The following is a 21,376-nucleotide window of genomic DNA, read 5'->3' as shown; positions in this document are numbered from 1 at the left end:
TGCTTTAACTTAAAACTGTTTTATAATTATAATTTGTGATTACAAAAATCTACAACAATTACGACAATTTGCAAATGCAAATATTCTCATTGTAAAAGTTCTCATTTTGTTATTCTTTTCATTATGTAGAATGTTGATCATAATATATATACTGCTCTATTGATATGTGAGTTGTCAGTGTATCTTTTGTTGCATAGATACTTTATTTTCTTCATTGTAGCAACAAATAAGCAAATATCATCACATGCAGTAAATGTTTGAATTTTAAATTACTTTATTAAACTTTGATTAAACTAATTGTTGGTAAACTAGTAAAATTACTAATAGGAATTTTTAATTGCTAATGTAATTTTTCATTCAATAAAAAAGATTAATACTGTGAACAAAAAGAATAAGTAATATGCTTGATTTTTTTATAGTAATTACAAATATAAATTATAAGAGAGAATAAAAGAATTTGTATTTTTTAATAATAGTTTACGTTTCATTTTCCATGTTGGCAACATCTAAGATAAGAGGCCCCAAAATCATCTTGAAAAGTGTGCTAAGATGTCTTGAGCATATTATGGATGTGATCTCAGGACAACCTAGAACACAGTTTCAATGCTATCTGGGTTTACTGGTTGAGTTAATTTTATATTGACTTAATCAGAATTTGGGGAAATTGTTCTTACTCTTTGATTACTAATAAACCGGTATAATTTAATACATTATCGTATTATATTATGTATATTATACAAAATGTTTGTACAAAGTTATATTCTTGATGAAAAAAACATTATAGAAAGAAATGTTTCAAGATTTTATAGCTCAACTTTTAACAAAGAATATATAGTGCTATGTAAGAATAGATAAAAATTAATAAGCATCTTGTATATTTTATAACATTTTACATATCTAAAATAAAAATATTAAAGTAATAAAGATAAATAATTTTATTTATGTTTACCAATTGCATCAGGAATTACTCGCTCAGGATATAAATCTGTGAGAAATAAACTATTTACTAAAGTAGACTTTCCAAGGCCAGATTCTCCAACAACCATAAGTGTAAACTCAAAACCTTTTTTCACAGATTTTCGATGTACTTGATTAGGTAAATTTGCAAATCCTACATATCCAGGAGTCTCAAGACTGGCAAACTAAAAACAAAAATGACATGTACTTAAAAATTGATTATGGTTCTTTTTAATACAAAAACTATAAATATTTTATGGTCTTTTGTTAAAAAGAAAATAGAATCAATATAGGATATATAATAATCTTTGTTAAGAAATACTTAAAAAAATACTGTACAATAAATATAATAAATTATAGATTGCAATACATAAAGTCAGTTGCTTTTATAAAAAGAAATATTTTTAAGTTATTGTCAATTGTTGTTGTTAATAAGTTATTGTTATTTATTTGATATAACTAGATTGTATATTCAAGTGAAACATAACCATAAACATAACCATAATCCTACATAGCAGAAGTATCCAAAATATATCATAAGGATATTCTAAAGATATATTTGGGATATATGATATCTTCAAGATATCGCTATGATGTATTTGAGATATTCTTGCTGTGTGGGATACTGATTAATAAAAACAAAATTTATTTTAGAACTCTAATTTCATTTTTTATTTTATTTGGCAAATATGACAAAGCTTTTACTTAATACTGTGTATAAAACCTGAAACCACTACAAAAATATTAAAGACTAATCTAATATTATAAAAAACAGCTTAACTTTGATTTAAAAATAAAAGATAATATATTAAAATAATGATACACCGTTACACAAATAATTAGGAATTTGGAAATAATTGAAATTGACATTTCTTGATTTTATGTGTTGTAATAATGTATTTCTATTTCCTATAATAATGTTCATAACAAAATTTTTTCATAAATATGTGAAGAAATGTAAAAAATAATTATTCTTGTATATGTATATAAATATGTAGTAAGTATATAAATATGTTATAATGTATTAAAAATTATTTTTATGTAACTATACAAATTAGTATAGTTACAAATAAATAAAAGATACATGTAAATAAGTATAGGAATATATATTTAAAAAAATCATGTTAATATATATTCTTAAATAAGAAGATACACCACTATAGAGAGCAAAAAATCAAAATATTTAATACTTACCGTTTTTACACTTTCGCTAGACATTTTACAGAGTTATTTGATTGTAAATGGTCGAATGATGAAGTAAGACTATACGCTCACTACCTATATTTCACCTTTTCTTTCTTTTCCTTATGTTCGTTAAGCAGTATGTACGTTAAATAGTTGAACAAACTTTGGATTAGTAAAAAAGAACCGCACTAACAGGTATCGCGTTACGGTACGATAAGCACAACAAAACGAGATAGGAAAAATGCATATAGATACATATGTGTCAGATAGGTTATTTAAGTTAAAAACATTTTTCTTTGATCGGCATTATTCGTACAAAATTTTGCTCGAAAAAATAGTTTTAAAACTTCTACCAGAGCCGTTGAAGATATACTTGTTTGTCAAATTGGACAAATGAAAAATTATCTCACGAATATCGAAGACGAACAAGAAACACATCTGTACTGACTTTACAAGATAGAGAGCATGACGCTCGATAAGGAGAGGGGAGATTAAAGGGAACATTACGAATATGAGTAAGTTAAGGCGTGGCATCTAAAACGATTAAACAATATTTCCTTAAGTTTTCCTTTACAAAGAATTATAATATATAATTTTATAATATCTATTATAGTTTATGATAGTTTCAAAAGTTATATAGTGTACATAATTATATAGTTATATAGATATATCACGTTAAATAGCTAAATCTGTCAACATATTTATTTATACTTATATACTATTATAAAATAACATGATTTAAAATAATATACATGCAGTTTTATTATGTATAGGATAAAGTCTAGTTATTATATGTACTTATTAAGCATACAAATCAACACAAATTACATACAAATAAAACATAAGCAAAATTTAACAATAATAAGTAGTATTTTTATTTAAGAATTTGAAATATATATCTAGTTAAATCTAGCTAAATTTGTCAAAAGTAGACTTTACAAAGCATTTACTATATATATACAAATTTTATCAGCAACAATTGATGAAAAACTTGTTATATTTAATTATGTTTACAGAAAGTTAAGAGAAATCCAACATAAACTATTAATATAATATATTAACATAAACTATTATATAACATGATTTTATAACATGATATATTAATGATATAAATAGAAAAAATATGTATTACAATATGAGAACAGATTGAATAGAATCGAGTAGATATGCTAAACAAAATCTGATAATAAATAAGTGACAGAAAATAAAATCTATGGTCTTTGTTTACAATATTTTTCTTTGATTAAAATTTTGTACAAAAGCATAAGTATGACCAAGCAATTAGAAGTTTGCTTTCAGTATGCTTTCAAGAACTATAATAATTATATAACTATAACATATAAGCAGTTTTAATGTTGTGTGCATAATTTGAGAAAGATATTAAAATTTGTAATAAAAACTTATATTTGTTTTTTCTGTAATAAATGCAATCTTATTATTTCTTTATCAGTATGATCATTTTTTTAATCCAATGATATCCTAGGATATTTCTCAAGGCAGAATTATTTTCTGTGTTTTTTTTTAAGTAAGATATCCTATAGTTATTCTAAGAAAATATCCTAAGATATTTCTTAAAACAAAACTGTATGATACATAAAAAAAATTGATATTGATCTTGAAAGAAATATTTCATAATAATATTACTATGTTATGCTGTTCAATTTATTCATAATGATGTTGATACGACATAAAAAATTATGTATTAGAAAATGTTATATGCTATTGAATATCTTTGGAACTATGTTCTATTAATTATTTGTTACTCACTGGGTAAGATTTTAGAGGTTTAGACATTTTGAAATATAATATATTAATATATGCTATAATTTATATATATATCTACACTAAATTTATATTTATATCTATAATTATGTTTGGAAAATGTTTTATAGACTGGTTCAAATCAATATAACCAATGTTTTTATTCTGCATACATATATATATATATTTTTTTTTTGTCTCTACATATTAAGGGAGATTGACAGGCAATCATAATAGAAATATAATCACTGAATGTTTACAGAATGTCTTTATTCTCATTAAAGATATAATTCTTTTTTAACAAAATTCAAATTTCTCGCAAACATTTTGAAATCTACTCGCAAGCTATTGCTATTCTAGTTCCCTTTCCATAAATATTAACATGTTATTAAAAAATTATTATATATATAATGTTTATATGTAATTATAAATAATGTATAGAATTTTCATAGCACATTATTTAAAAATTATATTTCTTATATTTATTTATTGTAACTGGATTTTCTTAATACACTACACAAATATGAGGCAAACAGCTACTTTATTCAGGAAATAGTATCATATACAAGCATTGTTTTACATAATATTTATTATTATATATTTCAAGTTTTTATTTCCTATTCTCGCGCGATGTGCCATCTAATTCAGTTTTTCGACATAATTGTTAGCGCATGGTTAATCCATTACATAATATTAACATATAATAATGATAATCGGCGCGTTCTTTTTGTATTGTTCTTAATGTTTCTGAAATTCTGTTAAACCCGCATGTTATATTTCACAAGTTTTCATAATCGACAAACAAATCGGAAAACGATTGTTTAGTAATATCAAATGATTATTATTATTTTTATAATAAATGTATGATCTCTTTCTCTATCTTTCTTCTCTCAATAAATGGTTGATACACACAATGACAGTGTTGTACGAGATGGAACATAAAAATTCTAAGGAAAAAGAAAACCAATAGTTATGTTTCTTTGTACTTATTTAAACGAGAGCTAGTTTCAAGTACAGATAAAAATACTTGTGTAAGATGGAATATACGTGCCGTGACATTTTATATTTGAAATTATTTGTACACATATTCTCAATATTTTTACAGACACATAACCCAACATTAAATTGACACGAGTATTAAAATGTACTCAGTCGCGTAGCTTTTTAACAATCATTATTTATGTATATAAATCACTAGGCGCTATTGGAGCATGCATTGTGCATACACACCTTTTACAAGTAATTATAATTACAAGTATCTTTCAATCGACAAGTTAATTTAAATACAAAAGACATCAGAAGAAAAATGTTTATTTCTTATTAAAAATGCGCTAAACATAAAAGGATTGTAATAAGATTATGTCTATGGCATAAATCCTTTCCTGCGGATAACACCGTAACCTTGTTAGAGTTAAAAAAAGATTATAATTTTATGTGTCTCTGAAGAACTATCACTAGATTTGAGGAAACTATAAGAGATTTTTAAATTAGTTTCCTTCCAAATTTTGTCAAAAATGTTTCTTCCCCTATACATAACTTTCTTAGCAGGGAAATTAAAACTATCGATGATATATCATTATTTTTACTTGTCCATCATTTTCAATTTTTCTTCTCGGGGTTTCGCACCTCCATAAATGGAACTATTTTTAGTTGATTCTGCAAGTGCATTGACAGGGTCCTTAATAGTTCTTGGTTTAAGTTCCAAACGTTTTCTTCCAGTAGTGTCTAAAAACAAATCATGTTTAACTACTGTATATGTGTAATAATAATTCTTTATGTATAGATATATTAAAAAATTCTAATATTTTTTTATGATAAGTTTCTTGCCAAACTTTAGTCCAATTTTTTTTTCTTTTCAAAATTGATAAAATAAAACATCATTTATTTTACTTTCTCATTTTTAATTTAATTTTTATACAATGTGTACCAATTGACAATATCTTGGAAATTAAGAAAGATATAACAATTATTTCAAACTAAAATTATAGAATTTCAAAGAGAAAAGGATAGTAATATTCTATTTGATCTTAAAATGACTTTGAAAAACTCTGTCAAGGTCAAATTTAATTTTTTAATCATGTAAAAGTCAAATTTCTCGCTAAAGAAGGATGAAAAATGTAAACAATAGTCATTGGAAAATAATTTGTTATTACAGAATAAACTTTTTAAAGTAAGTGTTAAATCTGCATTCCAACTCGCGTAATACAAATTTTGGCTGTTTTCATCAAATGTATATGGTATCTATATATAGTATCAATTAGGGACCCGAATCTAATCGGGATCGGAATCGGTTTTTTCAGTTAAACTAAAACTGTAACGAAATTTTACGCAATCTAAAGAATTGAATTTTTATAATAAAATCATACATATTTTTTTTTAATATAAATCGATTCTAACCTTGCATTATATGTATAAAAGTACAGGGATAAAAAAACTATTGGAAAGTAAATATCTGTCGATATATTTTACATCTTGATACTTTTTAGTGTCAAAATATAAAATATCTCGTAAACTATTCATTTTTCGACAATCTTATCTCTTTTTTTTGTGTGAAAGGTAATTTTGAATAGTTGGTACAAAGAATCTGTATCAGGCTAAAATTTTATTACAGTAATAATCCAATAAGATATTGCAAGAATGGTTTCAGCTTTTTGGTTAATTACTGATTAATACTTATTAATACTTATTGGTTAAGTACCGATTTTTTCAGTTTTTAAAAATTGTATTATATACACACACACACACACACACATAATATTATATAACTATATATTGTACACGCACACATGCGTGCGCGACAATTTTTTTGTGCACCACATAAACAACCTATTTTATGCAATTATATATAAAAAAAAGAAAATAAAGCGATTTATGAAGAAAGTCTCTTAAATAAATCATGGTAACAAACATGTTAAAATAAAGTAATTGAAAAGTGAATATTTTACAACGTATTTTATATTTTATATTGAAACATGTATCAGTATATATATAATATAATGAAGGAGATAGAGTTTAAAGGGCAATTTTTTAAAGGTCCTTATATATAAAACAAAAAGTCATCTAAATCATGCAATTTGATCTAATGATTCTTAAAATATATCATTTTGTTTGGCCCACCACATTTGTATGTGCATATCTAATTTATAATTTAGTAGTTATATATTATAATTGATATAAGCTAACAACTTACAGAAATATAAATGACCAGACAAAAACTTCAAATAAAAATAGTCAACGGTCAATGTCATATAAATGCGAAACGTATAAACAAAATAAAAAAAAAACAAACTTGTAAATATAAAATAAGAACTAGAATAAAAACTGAAAAAAATCGTACTCCCAAAAAGTAATTTAACGGTACGATTCCGGTTTTTTAGATTTCATAAAATTTCGTTACAATTGTGGTTCGACTAAAAAAGCCAGTTATGATTTCGATTAAATCCAGTTTTGATACTATGTATAGACATTCGACGAAATCAGCAAAATTTTGTTTTACACGAATTAGAATGCAGATTGAATACTTTAAAAATTTTACTCCATAAAAACAAATTATTTTCCAATGATTATTGTTTACATTTTTCATCTTTTTTTAGCGAGAAATTTGACTTTTACCTGATTAAAATGTTTTTTTAAGGTTTGATATAAAAGAAAATAACATTATGTATAATTTTTAAATGTTTTTGATTCCTATGTTAAAAATAAAAGAAAAATATGTTTCTATTTAAAAATATAAAAACGTGCTTAATATTAAAAACTATTTTTAAACTATATAATTTTAATATTTAATTTTTTGTTTATAACTTGTTTAAAATATTAGAAAAGGATGAAAATTATACCAACTGTGATAGTATAAAAGCACTTTATGTACATATGATGTATGTACATCTTGTAATGATTACTTAGAGAGTATAATATGGTGTTTCTGGAGTAAAACATTAGTTTCCTTTTGTAAACATTTAGAAAAAGTAGTTTTTCAATTACTATTTAGCAAGGAAGATTTTTTTACTAATGTAAGACAACAGAAGTAATAGAAGTACACACTATTAAAACTAACAGTTAACACTAATTATTTATGATCTAAAAAGTGTTGAAATTTTAACACTTATATATCAAGAAAGATTTCTACTTTTGACTTCCAGAATATATTATTAAAGTATTTTATAGTGGTGTATTGCATGTACGCGCGTCCGTATGTGTGCATACGTACACGTGTTGCATATTTCACATCTACATACCCGGAAGGGGATCTTTATAAGGTTCATCGTGAAAAGGTTTTCGATCCGAACCACTGCCACGAAAAGGTCTATTACTGTACGATCTAGTAGAAGCACTTCGTGACCAGTCACGGCTTCCACTGCTAGGATCTTCATTAAATTGGCCATAATTGCCTCTATTACCTCTAGAATCCCATCCACTACCTTGTCTACTGCTTCCATGTGAGCTTCTATCACTATATCCTGTTATATATCAAGACAAATGTTAATATCATTCAATGTAAAACTTGAATATCTTTATATACAATGAAAATCACGTATTACTTTAATGTAAATTGGTTTAATTTAAATTGGTAAAATAATGAGTAACTAATCATTTAATACATTTATGCTTATTATTTACGTTATGCATTGCATAACGCTTACTCGAATACATAGATTTGCTACCGAAATCATCACTATATCCACTGCGGCCAGAATCTCTTCCTTTAAAGCCTCCACCACTACTGCCACCACGACCCCTCCTGTCAAAGCCACCACTGCGGTCATTTCTTTTTAGTTCAGCTACATCAATCTTAATCACGCTTTTATCTACTTCTACCGCTCCATCCATTTCCAATGCAGCTTCCAAGTCAGCCAAATCTTCAAACTCGACATAACAAAAACCTTTAAATCTAAAAATAAAGTACAAGATTAAAATTTTTAATAATTCATATTTTATTTTTCTCTAAAATTAATATATATTATACATACTTGTCAGTATCTCTATCTTTAACCAATCTGATAACTTTAACATTGAGTTTCTCAAAGATTTTGTCAACATCGCCTTGTACAACACCATTTGGTAAATTCCCAACATATGCTGTATATGGAGGTTCTGTTGGCAAAGGTTTTCTGCTACGATATCCACTACTAGAATAATCTCTATAACATAAACAAAATTTCTTTTATTTTTATTAAAGCTATATATAAATACTAAAATTCTGGCTTATATCAAGAATTAAGCTATATATGAATATTACATTCTGTTTTATGGTGGGTATGAATTATTCAATATACAGTACAATAATAATTTAATAATTTTTAGAAAATTGATTTAATTTCAGACACATACAAGTTTAACAGCATATATCAGTCCAGAGTAGGAGAGACAAATATATGTAACAATTATAATGTTGCTTAATTATTACAACTATAGTCTTTCAAACAAAGTCAATAATTACACTTGTAAAGATATTTACTTTCATATTACTCTATACTAATATTTTGAGTTTAGAAAATTTAGTGAAGGAAATTATCAATACATATAATCTCAATGTGACGTGTCTTAATGTAACTTGTTAAAAATAAATTCATTACTATAATAGTAACTTTTTTAATAGAGTTTATCAATAAATTACGCTCGGCTGCTCCACGAAAACTGATCGCAATGCCAATCCTATGATCTGTGTATACCTAGTTACTATTACCCAGGAAACGATTTTTTTCCGAAATGCAGTACGCGAACAATGCATTATTCTAAATCTTGAAATGTTTTTATTGTTATATATTACATCATGAACTTGCTATTGTTACAATTAAGATGTTGACTAAATAATATAAAGTTGCGAATTGAAATCATAATGTCCGCAAAGTATTGTGCTGCACTAGAGCTTATAATTCACTTAACCTTAAAGTCAAAAAATATTCGTAAGGAACGTTTTTCTTCAACAGCAAGACGCACCGCTTATGCATTATGACTGTATTGTTTCTGGAGCTTCTCAATCGTTTGACACTATCGAAAAAACAACTGATACTTGCCTCGAATCGTCGTAACTACCTCGACCAGCCATATTGGATGCACAGAACTGACCGGGACCGCGTGGGTCGGACGAGCTACTGTATGCGCAATATGGTATTTTTATTATGTATTACTGATAAAAGATTTCGAACTAATAATGTGACATACCGCTAATTAACTAATTAATCATTAAATTTAGATGTGATAGTATTACGAAAAATAGTTACGAAAGTTCAGTAATTTATGTTCTTTACACACAATTTCAATCATTGAAATATAACAATACTTGAACATGCACCGCTTGGCTAAAACAAGTCGACAGGAGATACGTTCCATTTGGAGGCTTAAAGTGCGGCTCCAATGGTCCGTAAACATTAGACCGGGTCGAATTAGGAAAAAATTTGCGGATCAAAATAATGCGGAAAAGTTGTTACTCATAAATACAAGCATAATGCAAAACAATTTTTTGAAATTGGTCAATATCTTCAATCGCGCAACGCGCTCAAAGTTTTTGATTTTTTATCCAAAATGTGAAATGTTATGAAAAGATCAAAATAAAATGGGAATCATCCAAAAGCGGTAAAACTCAACCAAATAGGTTGATTGAAGGTTAAAAATTGTAAAATAGCAATTGAGAGAGGCAGAACCTCCTCCCCCAATTTTGTCATTCTCGACAAAATTGGCCAAAAATCTTGAAACAGCAATTTTTTATTTGTCGGTTCAGAACACATGTCAGAGGCCGGTATTCATAGGGCGGTATTCATAATCGGATCTTATATTTAAGGGTGCGTTCAGATTCCTCATCCGGGTGCACTCTATTACTAGAAACACTATAATATATGTGACATATACTATAGCACTTCTAGTAATAGAATACACCCGGGTGGGGAATCTGAACGCAGCCTAAGATTGTCTTAAAGGCCAAATCACACTAGCGATTGGCGATAGATGATTGACGATTGAAGATTGGAACTTGACCAATTGGAACAAAGCAAGACTGAAGCTTGTTGATTCGTTATTAAGATGCCATCTAGATTTACATCGTGACTTAAGGGTTAATTTCCAACAAGAGACACAAGTCGATACAAGTATCATCCTATCTTTGGGTGCTTTCCAATTGCTTAACGCATCTTGACACACACGTACACAAAACCAGTTTATTGGTCACATATTATCTAAAATATCTTGTAAGATAATATGCAACCAATAAGCTGGTTTTGTGTAACACAGTGTACGCAACTGGAAAGCACCCTTTGTTACTCCCTAAACGTGGAACAAAGATAGAATGATGTTTGTGTCGACTTGTGTCTCTTGTTGGAAAGCAACCAAGATGACGTAAAGATCGTCCTATTAGTTGTAACCCGATTGCAAGCAGACGCAATTCTTATTGCGGTAGCCAATAAAAAGCATCAATGGTGTTATTAACGTTTCTGATTGGCTATCGCAACAAGAGTTGCAATCGACTTGCAACTAAAGCCCATTCTACAATTGCGTGAACGTGGATGTAAGTGGTTGTAAGTGATTACGACAACCAATCAGAGTAAAGCAAGAAGTGAATAAAACATTCGGATTGGTTGACTCTTACGTTCACGACTACGCTTACGCAATTGTAGAATGGGCTTAATAGGTTTGTCGCGTCACATCCCCCAACGTGCGCCTACTCGCTCTAACGCACTCTGATTGGTCCGCGTGGTGACGTAAACCAATCAGAGTGTGTTGGAGCGAGTAAGAGCACGTTGAGGCATGCGACGCGAACAAACCTAATGTAGAACTTTAAAGTTGCGCCTTAAACATATACTTGATAAAATTATTCCCAAATAAGATCGTCTTAAATAACATCTTAAGGTAACTAATCATCAGTCTTAAGCTCGTATTAAACTACCGACTGCACAGACCGACTCGACTGCATATTGTCCAGAATCTGAACGGACCAATCACAGCGAGGCGCCGATTGACTGGATCGGCCGATTCGCATTTAAACTTTAGGCCGCCCGTCCCACGGAGCAGAAATTTTCAGCGGAATGGAACGTGCGGAGTTAGCACGACCAATCACAGCCGTTCCGCTTTTTTTCCGGCGCTTTTTCTATTTTCCTTGTGTCTCATGGAGCGGAATACGCGGAAGCGGATCACGCGGAATACAAAAAGTAGACTTTTTAATGTTATTTCTTACGTTTTTAATAATTTTAATAATATTTTATACAAATGATATAATATATGATAAATTAGTAAAGAGTAACATTAGTTTCTCAGTAAAATACTTTTTATGAAAATATGCAACTATTTTACAATTGACTAAAACATAATTCCGCTGCCGCGTTTACCGCTTCATGGGACAGAAGGAAAAGTACATCAGCAGAATTGCGGTGATACATTGGTTTGGTTTACATCGTGCACTTGATACGCGTATTAAATAATAACTTTCTATTAGATAATCTTAATATCGACGATGTATATAAATAACAGTATATTAAGCTGGTTTAATATTGATCAAGAAGACTTATTGTATTGATTGAATGCGTCGTCGTTGACATGCATTGTCAATATTAAGATTATTTAATAGAAAATTACTATATACCCTTATAGAAATATCATACTAAGAATCATTGATAATTACTTATTTTCAAGTATTTTTAATACTGAAAATAAGTAATTATCAATGATTCTTAGTATGATATTTCTATAAGGATAGTACGTGTATCAAATGCACGATATAAACCGAGCCATTATGTAGTACAATAAAATGAGATCTGTTGTGATTAATTATGGAGAATATATGATTTTTGTCGACTGTGGCTGTTAATTAAACATATAAACATATAAACATATTCACATATTATATATAATTGTTTATTACAATTATCAAAATATTAATATCTTATTAATTACGATCCCTCCACTCATAATTTCTAAACGAAATAATAAAGAATGTCGAAAAAATATGTATATAATAAATGTATAAGAAGCAAATGAGATATGTAAGATATGTTGAGGTTATCGGCGACTACCCTTATAGAAATATCATACTAAGAATCATTGATAATTACTTATTATCCAGTATTTTTAATACTGAAAATAAGTAATTATCAATGATTCTTAGTATGATATTTCTATAAGGGTATCTTTATTTTTTCCGCAAAATTGCAGCTGTAAAGGTGCCTTTACATGGGAGTATCGAGCGTCGAGCGTTAAACCGGTAGCCAATCAACGTGCCACTTTCCGCAACAACTACAAGTATACTTCTGGAACCTGATACGTTGATTGGCTAATGTTTTAACGCTCGACGCTGGAACGCTCCCATGTATTGGCACTTTTGATTATAGCGAAACGGTACAAAAAAGAACAGAACGACTGTGATTGGTCGTACTGGTTTCACGTGTTCCGTTTCGCGGAGAATTTCCGCCCCATGGGACATCATCCTAAGTCTATTTTTCGAGTTGGCGACTCGAGTCATAGCCAATCATATGTTAGTTCATATGATAACGCAACTATTTTCTTCTTTCTTCTAATATTTTGAGGTATCTTAAAAGAAAGTTTTATATTTCTTGACATATATGCCATTATTTCACACAGAACTTAACCTAATGACAATGGGTGCATTCAGCGAACTCAACAGTTACACAACTGTTGAGCAATTCATCAATGTAATTGATCTAGATTTAGATATCTAATAGTAAGAACCAATAATCGCTAATTGCTCACTGAGCGCTTTTTCCGCTGAACGCGCCTATTTATTGCACTTTTTGTCCTCTAGCAAATGTCACTAGTACGATCAGTCGGCGGCAGAAGTCAATAAATGTGATTGATTGACTGGAGTCGGCGATCGTAGTCGGCAGTCGAGTCGGCCGGTGCAGTCGGTAGTCTGATACGGGTTTTAGGGCCGTGGCACACAGAAAAACTTAAGCAGTAAAACGTAAGCACAAAGCAAAATGACCAATCACAGTCGTTGATTCTTGGACCGTAAGAAGAATCATTGTGATTGGTCAATTTGCTTACTGCTTACGTTTTACTGCTTAAGTTTTTTTGTGTGCCACTAGCCAAAGGTAATATCTAGTTTCATAGTCACAACTTAAGAACAATCTTAATGGGTACTTTCCAATTGTAATATCCCTAGACACTTTCATGCACAGGGCGACACAAGTTGCATTCTAATTGTCGTAATCGTCGATACTACACATCTATATTCAGCTCGAGGGCTACTAGGCGGCTATGTAAACTAGTGTTTTCTAGTAAAAATTAAAGTTAATAAGCGTACTGGCTTGAAAAGAGACTGGCATTTGCGATATGAAGTGGATAATATCTTTTTTATTATTTATTATTAAAAAATACCAAAATATAAGTATTGTTGAAAACTAATTCTAACCTTATCCGACATACATACACATTAGTACACACTTTGTTCTAATTGAATCGTGCACAACGTTACACTTTGTGCATTTCTGTGTACATATGTGTTAAGTAATTATGGCCCCTGCACACAGGACGCAGTAATGCTTGCCGCGCGGCGGAAGTTCGCGCGACAACCAATCAATATACTGCTTTCCGCAATAATCTTCTAGCTCTTACGGAAAAACTACATGTTGATTGGCTGTCGCGCAGAATTCCGCCGCGCGGCAAACATTACCGCGTCCTGTGTGCAGGAGCCATTAGAAAGCACTCAATATTATGTACTGGGTGTGTTCCCAATTAGCGCGTCACGCGTTGCGTCGTCCGAGTTAAGTCAATCAAATCGTCCCATTTTATTGGGCGTAAAGTTACGCAATAAAATGGGACGATTTGATTGGTTTAACTCGGACTACACGACGCGTGACCCGCTAAGTGGGAACGCATCCTAAGGCAAGTATTCATAGACGAATTTTTATATTTAAGATCGTTCTTTATGACATAATGAAGAGTAATAACTCGTTTTCGTCAAGTCCGATGAACTCTAAAGGGACGTCTACATTGAAAGTAAATAGCAAGAAGTAGGAAGTAAGAGTAAGAAATTGACCAACTACAGTCGAATGTGAGAAGAATAATCAACTATGATTGGTCAATTTCTTATTCTTACTTCCTACTTCTTACTGCTTACTTCCAATGTAGACGTCCCTTTTAAGCCCATTCTACAATTGCGTGAACGTGGTTGTAAGTGGTTGTAAGTGATTACGACAACCTATCAGAGTAAAACAATCAGTGAATAAAACATTCGGATTGGTTGACTCTTACGTTCACGACTACGCTTATGCAATTGTAGAATGGGCTTAAGGGACGTCTACATTGCAAGTAAGTAGTAAAAAGTAGGAAGTAAGAGTAAGAAATTGACCAACCACAGTTGAATGTGAGAAGAATAATCAACTATAATTGGTCAATTTCTTATTCTTACTTTCTACTTCTTACTGCTTACTTCCAATGTAGACGTCCCTTTGAGATGATCTTAAAAGTCTTTATTGGAATTTGTGGACAACTATCTTATTTGGGCTACGTTCTGAAATTCACCGCCAGTACTGAAAATCTATAGTTCATGTAACGTATATTATAGAATTTCAGCACTGGCAGTGAATTTCGGAACGCAGACTTGGTTTACTCTAAACAGAAGTTTAGTAACCAAAAGGAGGATTACCAAAAGGTTTTCTTTTTAAACACTGCAAAAGTTATAGTTATTAAGGAAGAGCATGGATTTGGAAATTGTTGCTATTGAAGATATAGATATTGACGATGAAATTGTTGAAATAATACGAGCTCCGAAACGATATATTCGTGATGGAGATAACCTTTTCGAATTTTATAATAAGTTGGAATTTAAGAAATGTTTTAGTTTATCTAAAGAATCTGTCCTCTAAGAAATTTTATCTGAAATAGAAAAGGGTTTAGCACAAATTAATAATTGTGGATTATATTCCTATTCCTCTTCCTCTGCAATTACTGGTAACTTTACGATTTTGCGATTTGCACACAAGTGCAAGTTTTCAAGTTAGAACTACATTTTTTATATAATATCCATGATGTAAATACACATTTATGTTCAATTATTATAATAAATATTATAATAAAATAATTTGCTTTTAGGGCGGTATTCATAGTCCGATCTTATATTTAAGATCATCTTATAATGATCTGTATGACCTTATGGCTCCTGCACACAGGACGCGGTAATGCTTGCCGCGCGACAGCCAATCAATATGCTGCTTTCCGTAATAACCTTCTAGCTCTTACGGAAAAACAACATATTGATTGGCTGTCGCGCGGACTTCCGCCGCGCGGCAATCATTACCGCGTCCTGTGTGCAGGAGCCATTATAGGCTGCGTTCAAATTCCTTACCCGGGTGCATTCTAATACAAGAAGTGCTATAGTATTATGCGGAAAAAGCGCTCAGTGAGCAATTAGCGATTATTGGTTCTTACTATTAGATATCTAAATCTAGATCAATTACATTGATGAATTGCTCAACAGTTGTGTAACTGTTGAGTTCGCTGAATGCACCCATTGTCATTAGGTTAAGTTCTGTGTGAAATAATGGCATATATGTCAAGAAATATAAAACTTTCTTTTAAGAAACCTCAAAATATATGTGACATATACTATAGTGTTTTTAGTAACAGGTGCACCTGGGTAGGGAATCTGAACGCACCTATGATGACTTTATACTGTCTTAAGATGTCATGAACCAATCATAGAGCCGTATTTGCATCTTAAGACATTACTTAAGACGGTTTTGACATAAGATTCGACTATGAATATCGGCCTTAATATGTTTTAGACGGTTCTTGGGGACACTGGGTGCTTTCCAATTGCTTAACACATCTTGACACATATGTACACAGAAATGCACAAAGTGTAACGTTGTGCACGATTCAATTGGAACAAGGTGTGTACTAATGTGTATGTATGTCGGGTAGGGTTAGGATTATTTTTCAACTGTGTTTATATTTTGATATTTTTTCATAATAAATAATAAAATTTAAATATTAAAAAAAATATTATCTATTTCACGTCGCAAATGCCAGTCTTTTTTCAAACCGCTACACTTATTATGCATTACATGCATAAGTCGTGAGCGTGGAACGTCAGGTAGCTCAGTGGTTTAGAGCAGTCGTCCGGCAAGCGAAAGACCCGGGTTCGAGTCCCGGCCTAGCAGGACCGCGCTCTCGATATTTTTCTCTTTCTGGAAAGAAAAAGATACGCAGATCTCGAACACACGGCGTCCCGCCGCCACCTAGTATGCTCTCCTCCTTCTATCACTTATTATGCATGATATGCATTATCGATATTAAGATTATTTAATAGAAAGTTACTATTTAGTATGCGTATCAAATGCACGATGTAAACCAGGCCAATATGGCGACTTAATATTCGATGCTCATTGGTCCATACGATCTTATGGTATTCATATGCGTCTATGTAATTTTGTGTATGATGGCCTTTACTGCTTAAGTTTTTCTGTGTGCCACGGCCTTTATGAAGGATTCACACCGCGTTTGATGTCCGACGTACGACGTCCGATATCCAATAAAAGAATAGCTTTCCAACGGAGAATTGAATCCTCTATTAGAAAGCTGTTCTCCTATTGGATATCGGACGTCGTACGTCGGACATTGATGCGATGTGAATCCTGCATAAGGCAGGGAACGAGACGTAAGCATCGTAATAAAATAATAGCGAATTCGGTAGCTTGCACTAGTGCGCACTGAGTGCGCATTAAGGCTTGTTTACAGTACATCTTATATTTAAGATCGTGTATTAAATACATATTTAAAAACATTTTAACTAATAAAATGATTCGTATGGATGTTATACATATCATATTATGGTTAAAAATATTTGAGAATTTATTTGAGAATTATTTAAGACAATCTTTAAATATAATAACATACTATGAACAAGCCTTAGTGCGCACTCAGTGCACACTAGTGCAAGCAACCGAATTCGCTATAAGGCAAAGAAAAATGTATGTAAGGGGTATCGAGTTGGAGGAATTCTCGATTAGTCAACTCGATACATCGAATGCGCAGTCGAAGTCGATGGAGACAGGAAGGAGGTAGGAGAGACGGAGTTTCAGGAGGGAAAGAGGAACAAGAAGGCGAGCGCGAAGAGTTTGAGAGAGACACGCAGAGATACGTGGAAACTCAGAATAGACTCAGAAAGAGAAAGGCGAAAAGGTCGTGAAGGGAGTTTTGAGAATAGTCGAATAGTGGGTTTAGTCGGAGAGATCTCTGGGAATATTCAAGTATCGAATATCTCCTGGAAAGATTAGATTAGGAGCCGAATATTTAGATATAAGAATACGTGTTATATTTTGTATTAGTGTTAGTTATAAATATATATAAGTGTGTTTTCATAAAGTTTCGTTTATTCAATATATATAAACCATCAACTTTCTACGAAAGACGAAGAAACGGTCGTACTTACGATAGAAGAAAGAAATTAGGGGATCGTTTTATATCCCTTACAACTCAGAAGTGGGATTACGGATTCAGAGTCTGTTGTTGGTGACGTGTCGGTCGTTTAACCAAGCTCGAACAAAAAAAAAAAAGTCGGTTAGAATTAGAACAAAGGTTTATAAAATGGATAGAGAATGGCTAAAGTCGGCCATCCTAGAACAATTACAAAGGAAAGCGACCAAATATCGGCTCCCGGTTTCAAATAACCGTGACCAATTGATTGACGCGATTCTCACGCATTTGGAGCGTCACGGACCGGCACAGGATTTACTCGGGGCAAATTCGAACAATGAACCTCAAGCTCGTACTTCCGCGACGGACACGACGTTTGTGCAAGACAGATACGAAGGCGGAGGCGATCGTCGGTTAACCGAACAAACTCTCGAACAGGTCATGACGACGGTGACTGGTGTATTGCAGCAACAGCAAGCGATGCAAAGGCAGCAGCAACAGCAACAGTTTGACCAATTGATCCAAGCTTTGACAGCGAGAAATGTGCAAAAGGAGACGGGTGCATCCAATATATAATTACAGAGACCAATGGAAATTCGACAGTCAGTCAGACTATCTCATCGGGGTCGCCGAGGGTTCAAGAAGCTCCTCCGCTTCTTCGGCCGAGTGAATCAATGGCACCGACGATCACAGTGTCCACTTTAGCGGCGCAGATCCCGGAGTTTGGAGGCGCCGATAATGAAAACGTCCTCCGGTGGGTACAAAGGGTGGACCAGGTCGCGAGGATCCATAGGGCCACGGATGGCGTAACTTTGCTGGCGGCCACTAGTCGATTAGCCGGAGCGGCTAGGAGATGGTATGACCTGCAGACGGGAGAAGTTTTAGAGTCGTGGTTGTTCGTTAAAAGAGAAATGATTAAAATATTTCAAAGAGAAGTCCCGTACTTTAGGGCCATGCAACGGATAGATATGAGAAAATGGCTCAGCAATAAGAAGTCGTTTGACCAATACGCCCTCGATAAACTCGCTCTGATGCATCGATTGGATCTATCGGAGAAAAATTCGATCCAATTGTTGATCGGAGGGATTATGTCAAGCCCGCTGCGAGCAACAGCCTTAGCTCTCAGCGCGGACACAATAGAGGTATTTCTGGAGAGGATGAGACGCGTCACGGAGGGCGTAGGCAAGTTGGAAAGACGACCTCCAGTCCCATCGGGTAGCCAAATTAAGGAAGCCAACTGTAGGAATTGTGGAAAGAGAGGTCACGGGCACAAGGAATGTCGAGCTCAGGTGATCTGCTTTTTCTGCAAAAAGGGAGGCCATCGGCAGTTTGAGTGTCCAGCGGTAAGAAGGAGAGAAACGTCGATGATAGCGATGGGCCGGCAGACTCCGGTACAGGGGCAGGCGGCGACAGCAGAGCATTACCCATCTAATGGGTAAGCCATGTAATTTATTGGCACTTATCGATACAGGCAGCCCGGTTGGGAGCGGTGCACTTGGACACGGTGCATTTGGACACAGCCAATCACAGCACCGTGTGATTAGAGACATTTGTAGGGTCCCTTGGAACAGCGACTTGTGATTGGACTGTGTCCAATTGCCCCGTGTCCAACTGATATACACCCGCCCGGTTTCCTTTATTCGTAAAGATATTTTCTCGAAATATGTACAAGCGTTATCACCGAAACTGCTACCGTTGAACAATCATTTGCGCAATCTAACTAATTAGCCGATTCCGATCGTGGGTATTGTTCGTTCGAATTTCGTATTGAAACCGTTAAACGAAGTCTCCTTTGATTTAGATTTACATGTATTAGCGGACAACACTTTTGAAGGTGATTTGATAATAGGCCGGAATTTCTTAACAAAAGAACGGTTGACCTTTGTGTACACGCCAAGGGTCGAGGTAAACGAGCGCGTGGCATTGTTCGCTAACTTGCCGTTATATGTGGATTCAAATACATCGGAACAGTCTCTTATCGAAATAGTCGAAGAAAGCGAAATAGATTTTGATTATGGATGTAAAAAACGATTACAGAAACTGTTATTGTCGTTCGAAGGTCGCGAAGGTAATACAATAGACGACGGTTACGCGGTCACCGTCGAGATCAAAGATCCGTCGGTTTATGCTTATGCGCCGAGACGGTTTGCGTATGCCGAACGTGTTCAAATCCGAGAGATTGTCGACGATCTATTGAAGCGCGACATAATTCAACCGAGTACATCTTCTTATTGCGCTAGAGTTGTCCCGATTAGGAAAAAAAATGGAAAACTACCTTGTTATGTCCTGTGCAGACATGAGTCATGCACTCTATCTTTGCCTCCTCTGTCAGGAAACAACAAACTATTCCGAATCGTAAGACCTTTTTTTTTGTCTTTCCCCAATAAAAATTCTGAAATAACCCTGGGAAATACAGCACTAAAACTCCTTAATCCGCAAAGTAAACTTCACCGGACCTTATCCTTGGGATCAAAGGAACCGCTAAATAACAAAAAATTATGTCCGTCACATTTTCCAACTTACGTTGTTCGGTTCCACCTCATCTGCTGATTCCCTCACCACCTTAAAAATCCTCCAATAACCTTCTCTTTTGAAACGTATGATTTTCTCCACCCACAACCCCAGCCAAGAAGATTTCCTTAACACTGTCTACTTACTTACTACTGGATACAGCAGTCCCCCATACCATTTTCTCTGACGAATCCAACAACCTAGGAACCCCCAAATTTCCACATCTTCCCTACCAAACCATTTCCAGTTGATATCGTATATAAGCGCGACTCCGCGCACCTCGGTTTCTTCTCTTGCACTTCTCTTGCACTTCTCTTGCATTTCTCTTGGACGTCACTTCTCTTGGACTTCTCTTACTCTTGTGCTTCTACTACCACTGAGGAAAAATCCAAGTACCCTAAGAGTTCAGCTACTCAACTCTCTGTGCTTATTGCTGTATTCATCGTGCGATCGTCCACAACCCTCACACACAAACACCAGGTTCTATCCAGACGAGGATCGAAAGGGACCCAACTGAGAAATCCAGCAACAGTTACTCTCTCCTCCAAATCGCACATCAACAGTAAGTTATAGTTTGTTACTCGTTTTCTTCAATATCAAA

General features: G+C 32.9%; 2 protein-coding genes across 7 annotated transcripts in view; both read right to left on the bottom strand.

Annotated features, from left to right (window-relative positions):
- LOC116846848 (septin-1) overlaps positions 1 to 2,621 on the bottom strand; it is a 73,080-nt gene extending 70,459 nt beyond the window's left edge. Inside the window, exons 1-2 of one of the 2 annotated variants that reach the window (XM_032821187.1) lie at positions 2,152 to 2,621; positions 950 to 1,142 (exon numbers count right to left, since the gene is read on the bottom strand). In XM_032821187.1, coding sequence (XP_032677078.1) covers positions 950 to 1,142; positions 2,152 to 2,175 — 217 coding nt within the window. In that variant the 5' untranslated portion in view covers positions 2,176 to 2,621. Of the gene's footprint in view, positions 1 to 481; positions 588 to 949; positions 1,143 to 2,151 lie in introns of those variants that run through there. The other variant, XM_032821188.1, reaches the window with a different exon arrangement.
- Positions 2,622 to 4,425: 1,804 nt separating this feature from the next.
- Positions 4,426 to 10,208, bottom strand: LOC116846820 (eukaryotic translation initiation factor 4H-like). Of its 5 annotated transcripts, none has more exons than XM_032821144.1 (5): positions 9,918 to 10,208; positions 8,871 to 9,041; positions 8,544 to 8,791; positions 8,139 to 8,360; positions 4,426 to 5,628 (listed from the first exon to the last, which is right to left on the bottom strand). In XM_032821144.1, exons 1-5 carry the CDS (start codon positions 9,947 to 9,949, stop codon positions 5,486 to 5,488), a joined length of 816 nt encoding a protein of 271 aa, XP_032677035.1. In that variant the 5' UTR covers positions 9,950 to 10,208; the 3' UTR covers positions 4,426 to 5,485. The 5 variants fall into 5 exon arrangements, with proteins under 5 accessions (XP_032677035.1, XP_032677037.1, XP_032677033.1 ...); XM_032821146.1 differs by having other exon boundaries at positions 8,565 to 8,791; positions 9,918 to 10,202; XM_032821142.1 differs by lacking the exon at positions 9,918 to 10,208 and adding an exon at positions 9,787 to 9,915.
- Between the last annotated feature and the right edge of the window lie 11,168 nt (positions 10,209 to 21,376).

The sequence above is a fragment of the Odontomachus brunneus genome, unplaced genomic scaffold, assembly GCF_010583005.1.
Source record: "Odontomachus brunneus isolate Ranch 3 - 2012 unplaced genomic scaffold, Obru_v1 Obru_scaffold_070, whole genome shotgun sequence".
Lineage (NCBI taxonomy): Eukaryota > Metazoa > Arthropoda > Insecta > Hymenoptera > Formicidae > Odontomachus > Odontomachus brunneus.
The sequence above is the reverse complement of the archived record's forward strand: the minus strand, read 5'-3'. Positions and strand labels throughout refer to the sequence as shown.